The sequence below is a fragment of the Musca domestica genome, unplaced genomic scaffold (genome assembly GCF_030504385.1).
Source record: "Musca domestica strain aabys unplaced genomic scaffold, Musca_domestica.polishedcontigs.V.1.1 1, whole genome shotgun sequence".
NCBI classification, from domain to species: domain Eukaryota; kingdom Metazoa; phylum Arthropoda; class Insecta; order Diptera; family Muscidae; genus Musca; species Musca domestica.
This window is the reverse complement of record NW_026712114.1, coordinates 34727819-34736823: the sequence shown is the minus strand read 5'-3', so window position 1 is coordinate 34736823 and position 9005 is coordinate 34727819. Positions and strand designations below refer to the sequence as shown.

The window sequence follows — 9005 nt, the reverse complement described above, 5'->3', positions numbered from 1 at the left end:
AACAAAACACCGGCAGGGCATTCACCTCCCCCAACCCTGCTTTGGCTCCCTTCATCACATGTTTTGTTTATTTGGTTTGGGCAAAAAATCACTCTGTTTTGTTGCTGCTGCTGTTGATGTTATTGTTTGTGACTCATGTTGTTCGCTCTCTCTCTCTCTCCCTGCCTGCCTCACAACCTGGTGAAAAATAACAACGGTTTCATGAGGGGGGTTGTTTCCCTTATATATGAAACACCCTATTGTCTGTTGGCCCGGGAAAAGTGCATTTTATTGATTTTCCCTTTATTTTGAAACACAGGAAAATGCACCTAGATATGTGAGTGTGTGTAAATAAACTTCTTGAAAGTGCGTCACAAATGTTGAAATACGCCGGCAAGTGACACGTTATTAAATCTTGCATTAAGACCATATCGTATTGTTTGTGCGATAACATAATTCCAAACTCAATAGTTAATTGCAATTTAATCAGACGAATAAATAATTTAATTAATAACAATAACAAAGGAGTAAACGAAAAATAATAATAACGTAGTGCCATAAACTCGGAGATATCATCAATCGGATAAAATGGATTTCTACACAAATAAACCCAAAAATGTTGATGGTAAGTTTAGATGACAATTTTGTTTTAATTGTTAATGAAATTTAAATGATATATTTTTTTAAATGTAACTATTATCATCAAGTCGATGATAGTAGGATTGACTATTTTTGCAGTTCTTTGTTTTCAACTAACTTCTAAGCTATCTGTTGACATACATACCTTTAATTGTGCAAAATGACGTCATCTAACATCAAAATATTTTTTACGTTACATACACATGCCTCACATTTTTATACCATCTATTCATTCTATGGAGGGTATTTTGGCTTTGTCATTCCGCTTGTAACTCCTCGAAATATTCATGATAGACCCTACAAAGTATATATATTCTGGATCAGCGTAAAATTCCAAGAGGATTTAGCGATGTCCGTCTGTCTGTTGTAATCATGCTATCTTTCAAGGAATTGACATAGAAGGCTAAAATTGTTCACACATGTGTATTTTGCCACTAGGATTGGTCGGTGGTTCAAGTTTTCGTATAGCCCTCATATAACGGTACCTCCCGATATTAGGTACATTGTACATTGACATCATTCATCCGAATTGTTTCAAAATTTCGTATGAAGGCCGGAATTGTTTTAGATTTCGTATTTGAAGATTTTAATGGGTACCACGTCTTCATTCATCATTTATATGGTATTTTTCGGAATCCGTTGAAATTTTTCATGTTCCTTCCATATGGTGGAGGGTATTAAAATGTCGACCCGGCCGAACTTGGCTACTTTCTTACTTGTTTCATCTGTAACACGGATTATCCCAGACAGGTGGTTTCGAATTTCTTTGTTGACCTTAGGCCTAAAGAGTTGCTTTGCTTGGCCGAAAGTGGATAACTACCGAATTTGGGTTTCTCCGATGAGAAAACAATTTGTAAACAAACAAAATTATCGTGTTTACTATCCGAAGAGGTCAGCTGAAAATGTGCACCTTCGGTTGGCCACCAGAACTCAAGCGCCGGCCATGGTGATGGTGTGGGCCGCCACAACAGCCGATGGTCGCTCTCCGCTCGTTTAAATCGACCGTGGCATCAGAATAAATGCCGAATATTATCGCGAAAATATTTTGGAGGGTGTACTAAAGCCTTGGGCACGCAAACATTTTGGCCGCATACCTTGGACATTTTAACAGGATTTAGGACCATCGCACTAAGCACACGCCACCCTAAATGGTTACAAAATGAGGTTTCTCGTTTCATTTCCAGCACACAGTGGCCACCAAAATCTGCGGATACCAATCCGTTGGACTATTGTATCTGGAGTATTTGGTAAAGCAAGGTTGGCACTAAAAATGCGAAAGTGTCGATCACCTCAAGCAAGTGCTTCGCCGGAATAGGGCCAAATTACTGCAGAACAACATTCGGGCAGCGTGTGTGGGTTTCATTGGCCGTTTCAAGGGAATAATTCGTGCCAAAGATGACCAATTTGAACAAATCTAAACTTATTATAAAATTTGATGCTATTTCCGACATTTTTTGCTTTTTTGCGTTTGACTTTGATGCAGTTTTTTATCTCCCCCTGTATAGGGCCTATATAATAGTGGACTTACCTTCACAACATTTTGCATCGAGAGAGATTCTCAAAATGCCTAAAATTTGGAAGTGCAGGTCATATATAGTCAATACATAATAGTGGATTTATCTTTACAAAATAAAGCAGCCAGAGATTTTGTCAGCTCAGAACTGAAAATGTCAAGTTACACATGATTAAGTTTGAAATTTTGGCCCAAACCTTCAAAATACCGAAAATTAGTAGATACTGTAATATGGGGTCTATACCAAATACTGGAGCAATTTTGATAAGTTTTAGCATGAAGAGATTATACCTACTCAGAACCATAAATGCCAAGCTACACATGATTTGGCTTAAAATGTTGGTCAAAACACCGAAAATCAGAAAGTAACGCTATATGGTGGGGGCCTTACCGAAACGTAAACCATATGTGCCATTTTTAATACCAAAGATATACAAGGGGTAATACAAATATATGAGCAAAACTTCTGAGCGATAGAATGCCTCTCTAAATTATCTCTGTTTTTTGGGGATTTCATCTTAAATCTGTGCGTTCTTTTACTTCTTTGTATAGTTTCTCTGCTAGGGAGAATATTTGGTTTTCAGAGTAGGTCATATCTTAATAAACGTTTGCAATTAACAAAATTAAAAAATAAGAAAATATGTAGCATTAAAAATACATTTCTATGTATTGAAGCCCAAAAGCCAAATGATTGAGGTTATTCTAACCTTATTTGTGTTAAGTGTCTCGAATTTTTACCGTCTACGATAAAATCCGTCCAGAAGACAATCGTTCAATAATACCGGGTGTGTTGCCCTAACTTATCGTTTATTGCGTCTGCTTGCCTTGGACAATTGTTACGCTTGTTGGTTTATTGTTTCTAGTTGCATTGATAAACATTTCAAAGTTCTTTACCCTTTCTGTTCCATTGTTACGTCGCAAAAGCATTCTTTCACATTTATTGGTTTGCAGAACAAAAAATGTCAAATTAATTAATTAAAACCAGTAAAGAAAGTCTTCAAGTCGGGCGGGGCCGACTTTATGATACCCTACACCACTTTGCTAATTAAGTAGAGCTCCACATAACAATTAAAAGTTTTTATGGGAGAATTCAATCATACACGCTATGATTATAACTATAATTTAAAGTTCAAAGAACTAAATATGCCGAAGCATTTGTATCTTTTAAATTCGGAATTGTATTGCTCATTTGGTGCACAATTAATTTGAAATCGGATAAAGATATATATGAGAGCTATATCCAAATCTGAACCGATCTCGATAAAATTTGGCAAAGATATTTCTGAGCTGTATTTGATATATTTCCCTGAATATCGTTGTTATGGAGGCATATTACGGTTGTGGGTAACAAATATAACAAATCGGATGAATAATATATATGGAAGCTATAGCTATATCTGAACCGATCTTCACCAAATTTGACATACTAGCTTCTAGACTCAATTCGGTCGTAAGTACCAAATTCCATCCCATTTGGACAAATATTAGACGTTTGGTGCACAATAAAAGGTAAATCGGACGAAGTTATATATGGGAGCTATATCCAAATCTGAACCGATCTCGATAAAATTTAGCAAATGTATTTCTGAGCTGTATTTGATATATTTCCCCAAATATTGTTGTTGCAGGGTGCATATAACGGCGGCGGTGGACAAAAATAACAAATCGGATGAACAATATATATGGGAGCTATAGCTATACCTGAACCGATTTCGATCAAATTTGGCATACACATTTTCAGGCCTAATTTGGGTGTATATGCAAAATTCCATACAATTCGGGCTGATATTACACGTTCGGTGCACAATAAAAGGCAAATCGGACGAAGATATATATGGGAGCTATATCTAAATTTTGACCGGTTATCTCCAATTTCAATAGGGTTCGTCCTTGGGCCAAACAAGAGATCTTTGCAAAATTTCATCTGGATCGGGCAATAAATGCGACCTGTACTTTGTTTACAAAAATACATGGACAGACGGACAGACGGACGGACATGCATAAATCGACTCAGAATATGATTCTATGCAGATCATCAAAAGGAACTATGGGTCTATCTCGTTTCCTTTTGCCTGTTACAAACAAATGCACAAAGACATAATACCCTGACCACCTTGTGGTGTAGGGTATAAAAATCGTTCATGAAAATTTGGAACAAAAGTATCCAACATTGTTATCATAAATTTTCTAGTACAAACATTTTCAGATTTTCCAATGTCATATCCAATTATATAAACCAAAATAAGAGCTTTCTTTCCGATTATTAAACTTTTAAGTGCGTTTCATATAAATCTCCGAATTAGAACCGACATTTTTTTTAAAGAACAAAAATGTTTCTGTGTATAAAACGTCAGAGGAATACCATCGAACATTTCTAAACATTTTTAATTACAAATAGTTTCGATTTTGCCCTAGTCATATCAAATTAGAAAATCTAAAATAACAATCCATTTCAAAACTCCCATTGCACTTCTTTCCAATTATTAAAGTTTTAAGTGCATGCCATATAAATCTCTAAATTAAAAGCAAATCTTCTTGATGACGCCCTTTCCTCTTCAATGTAAAAAAATGCCATCCATATCCTCATTAAAACTATCTGCTTCAACATCCGAGTAACACTTTAATTCTCTTCCCCCATTATCAACAGCCATGATGCCTCCTTGTTGACAAGAAAGAGCTGTTCTGGAGTAAAACAATTTGAAGCGAGTAAATGTGGGACAAACCCGCCGTCAACATGCATTGACTTTATTTACCAAACACTTGGTTTTATATCTCAGCAGAGAAAAAAAAAGCTAAAAAATAAAACAACGTAGGGAGTGAAATTGATTCCTTGCCAAAGGACTTGCTGGCATACAGCATCCTTCATGTCAGCTCTGTTGACAGTCATCTTGTATGTGGGTCAATAAACCTTTAATAATCTACAAATTAAATCTTGAGTAAAAACTTAGCTTGGTTTAAAAAGAAATTAGTGGAACATTAAACATATTACACTGCGCCGGGTAGAATTTTCCTTTAAGGACACTAGAGGAGAGATATGCAAGGTGAGATAAAAAAAAAACTGCAACAAAGTCAAACGCCCTAGTTTTTACATTTTTTTTTTTCGATTTTATTTAATGAAAGCAAAAAATGTCGGAAATAGCCTCAAATTTTAGAATAAGTTTAGATTTGTTGGAATTGGTCACCTTTGGTACGAATTATGGCCTTCAATGAAATGAAATGATGGCCAATGAAACCGCCACACGCTGCCCGAATGTTGCTCTGCGATATTTTGGCCCAGCGCTTGAGTTCTGGTGGCCAACCGAAGGTGCACATTTTCTGCTGACTTCATTGGCAAGTAAACACGATCATTTTGTTTGTTTACACGCTGCTGGACAACGAATGTTTTCTCATCGGAGAAAACCAAATTCGGCAGTTCACCACTTTCGGCCAAGCGAAGCAACTCTTTAGCTCTTTTGAGTCTATTTTCTTTCTGTTGCGGTGTAAGTTCTTGCACTTTTTGGAATTTCAATGGCTTTACCCCGAGCTCATTTTTCAACATTTGCCGAATTGAATATTGCGATATGCTCAGTGGTAGTTTTCGATTTTTTTTTTTTTTTTTTTTTTGAAAATTTACAAGGCCGGGTCGAATTTAGCAGCTTTTTATACCCTACACCACAAGGTGGTCAGGATATTATGTCTTTGTGCATTTGTTTGTAACAGGCAAAAGGAAACGAGATAGACCCATAGTTCCTTTTGATAATCTGCATAGAATCACTTTCTGAGTTGATTTATGCATGTCAGTCCGTCCGTCAGTCCGCCTGTCCATGTATTTTTGAAAACAAAGTACAGTTCGCATTTATTGCCCTATCCAGATGAAATTTTGCACAAATTATTTGTTTGGCCCAAGGACGAACCCTATTGAAATTGGAGATAAACGGTAAAAATTTAGATATAGCTCCCATATATATCTTCGTCCGATTTGCTTTTTATTGTACACCAAACCTGTAATATCAGTCCGAATAGTATGGAATTTTGCACGTACGATCAGATTGCACCTAAAAATAAGTATGCCAAATTTGATCGAAATCTGTTCAGATATAGCTATAGCTCCCATATATATTGTTCATCCGATTTGTTATTTTTGTCCTCGGCAGCCGTAATATGCACTCTGTAACAACAATATTTGGGGAAATATATCAAATACAGCTCAGAAATACATTTGCTAAATTTTATCGAAATCGGTTCTGATTTGGATATAGCTCCCATATACAACATCGTACAATTTACTTTTGATTGTACACCAAACGTCTAATATTTGCCCAAATGCGATGAAATTTGACACTTGCGACCGAATGGAGTCTAGAAGCTAGTATGTCAAATTTGGAGAATATCGGTTCAGATATAGCTATAGCTCCCATATATACTGTTCATCCGATTTGTTATATTTGTTACGCACAGCCGTAATATGCACTCCGTAACAACGATATTCAGGGAATATACCTTTGCCAAATTTTATCGATATCGGTTCCGATTTGGATATAGCTCCCATATATATTTTTATCCGATTTCAAATTAATTGTGCACCAAATGGGCAATACAAGTCCGAATTTAAAAGATGCAAATGCTTCGGCATATTTTGTCCTTTGAACTTTAAATTATAGTTATAATCATAGCGTGTATGATTGAATTCTCCCATTAAAACGGTTAATTGTTATGTGGAGCTCTACTAAATTAGCAAATCGGCCCCGCCCGACTTTCTTTGCTGGTTTACTTTTGTAATGTACTTGTACTTTTATAATGAAACTAGAACCTGATTAATACAACAAACTGCGTTACTACAGAAACTAATATTGAGACTCAAAATAATCCAGAATAGATGTCGTGCAGATATGTGGAATCTAAACACATTATTTCGATGTCGGACATTTGTGTAAAGAGAACTCTACAAAAGCTGTAGACATTATTACCTTCATTTAAATTCCTGCATTTAAAATAAAATAAAGATTCGTCATCATACTTATCTGTCAGTCTGTAGGTCTATCTACTATCAAACCAGAAGATACATCTGCCCTCATACAAGTTAGCGAATAATTGTTTGGTATCTCGTCATCTTATTTTGCGGAAAAAAAGTAAAACAACAAAAAAAAATCATATGAAAAGGAACTAAAAGAATGCATTTACTTCACATGCCTTTGAGCCTTGGCGCCTTCCATTGTAGGCAAGTAACTTGTCTACATTCTACTCAACGCCATGCACTTCACTTAACATCATCATCAGACTTATGAAGTGGCTGTGCCCCGCAACGGTGGAATACAAAATCAGAGGAAGATGAGTAGTACTTCGAAAAAAAAGACGACATTCATGTACATAGCATCGAGGAGGGGAGGGAAAGAGCAGCAGGCGAACAATGAAGATTACATTAAATTGTCTGAAAGGCAATTTTACGTTGGCTTCCTTCTTAAGCTGCCATGTTGGCTAATTTGCAAAGCTGGGGAATTTCTATTTCATTTTTTTGTTTTTTTTTTGAAGATGTAACATCTCATGTTGAGCTAAACAAAAATTATGATGAATGCGCCAAGGAAGTATAAATGAAAGAAAAAATCTCACAGAACTCCTATGTGGCCCCTTTTTTAGTTAGTAGTTGGGCTTTTGTTGTTAATTTATTTATTTAATAGCGGCATTTAGGAGCACACAAAATAATTGGTGATTAGAGATGAATTTCTGAAAAGACGACAGGAGGTTAATTGCTAATAAGGTTTGTTTGTAATGAACAAAATTGGAAGAGAGATTGTGGTGAATTATTGAAATTGTTTCTGGGAATTTGAAAAGTGCGTGCAAAAAATTTAATCGACCATCAGTTAGAGTAGTATTTGTCTTAACTAATTAATAAAAGGGAAAGAATTGATTTTTTTTAAAAAAACAACCAATTGGTCTTATACAATTTATGAAATTTGTGGGATAAAGGTAAAAGGAGTGCACCGATATAATCTTTTTAAAGTTTAAATGTTAGTCATTTTATCCAAAAACATCAAATATGAAATGCACTGCCAGTTCATATTTGTCAGGGTTAGATAAAACAACAAAGATAACCGCCATAATTTTTACATTTTTTTTTTTTAATTTCATTGAATAAAAGCGAAAAATGTCGGCAATATCATCAAATTTGAGAATAAGATTAGATTTGTTCGAATTGGACACTTTTGGAAAGAATTATGGCCTTCAAACGGCCAATGAAACCTTCACACGCTGTCCGAATGTTGTTCTGCAGTATTTTGGCCCATTCCCGACGAAGAGCTTTTTTAAGGTGATCGACACTTTGGAATTTTTTAGTGCCAACCTTGCTTTCTAAAATACTCCAGATACAATAGTCCTACGGATTGGTATCCGGAAATTTTGGTGGCAATTGTGCGCAGGAAATGAAGCGAGGAACCTCATTTTGTAAACATTCTTGGGTGGAGCGTGCCGAGTGCGATGGTGCTGAGTCCTGTTGGAATGTCCAAGATCTGCGGCCAAAATGTTTGCGTGCCCAAGGCTTTAATACACCCTCCAGAATATTTTCGCGATAATATTCGGCATTTGGCAAACTGCTAGACAACGATTGTTCTCTCATCGGAGAAAACCACCACTTTCGGCATGTACATGTACATACTGTATGTTCTGTTCGACATATGCGAAAGGTTGAACCCCTATCTCACGGAGCTTGTCGCATACTTCCACACGAGGAATATGAAAATATCCGCCACGAAATCAACGGCCACACTCATTAACACATGTCTGCGGAGATGAGAACACAGCTGAATGTTCAGGTCGAGGGGAATCTAATACCGACAACGAACTACCCCAAGATTCTTGGAGTCACGTTCGACAGCATATTCAAGTCGTCCGCGAAAGCCAC

At 36.3% G+C, this 9005-nt stretch overlaps 1 protein-coding gene across 3 annotated transcripts in view; it reads left to right on the top strand.

Annotated features, from left to right (window-relative positions):
* Positions 1 to 459: 459 nt before the first annotated feature.
* The window catches only part of LOC131802249 (myosin heavy chain 95F), a 55479-nt gene continuing 46933 nt past the window's right edge, over positions 460 to 9005 (top strand). For 2 of the 3 annotated variants that reach the window (XM_059122147.1, XM_059122135.1), the window contains exon 1: positions 460 to 604. In XM_059122147.1, the coding sequence (XP_058978130.1) occupies positions 568 to 604 (37 nt within the window). In that variant the 5' untranslated portion in view covers positions 460 to 567. The remainder of the gene's footprint in view (positions 605 to 9005) is intronic. The other variant, XM_059122140.1, reaches the window with a different exon arrangement.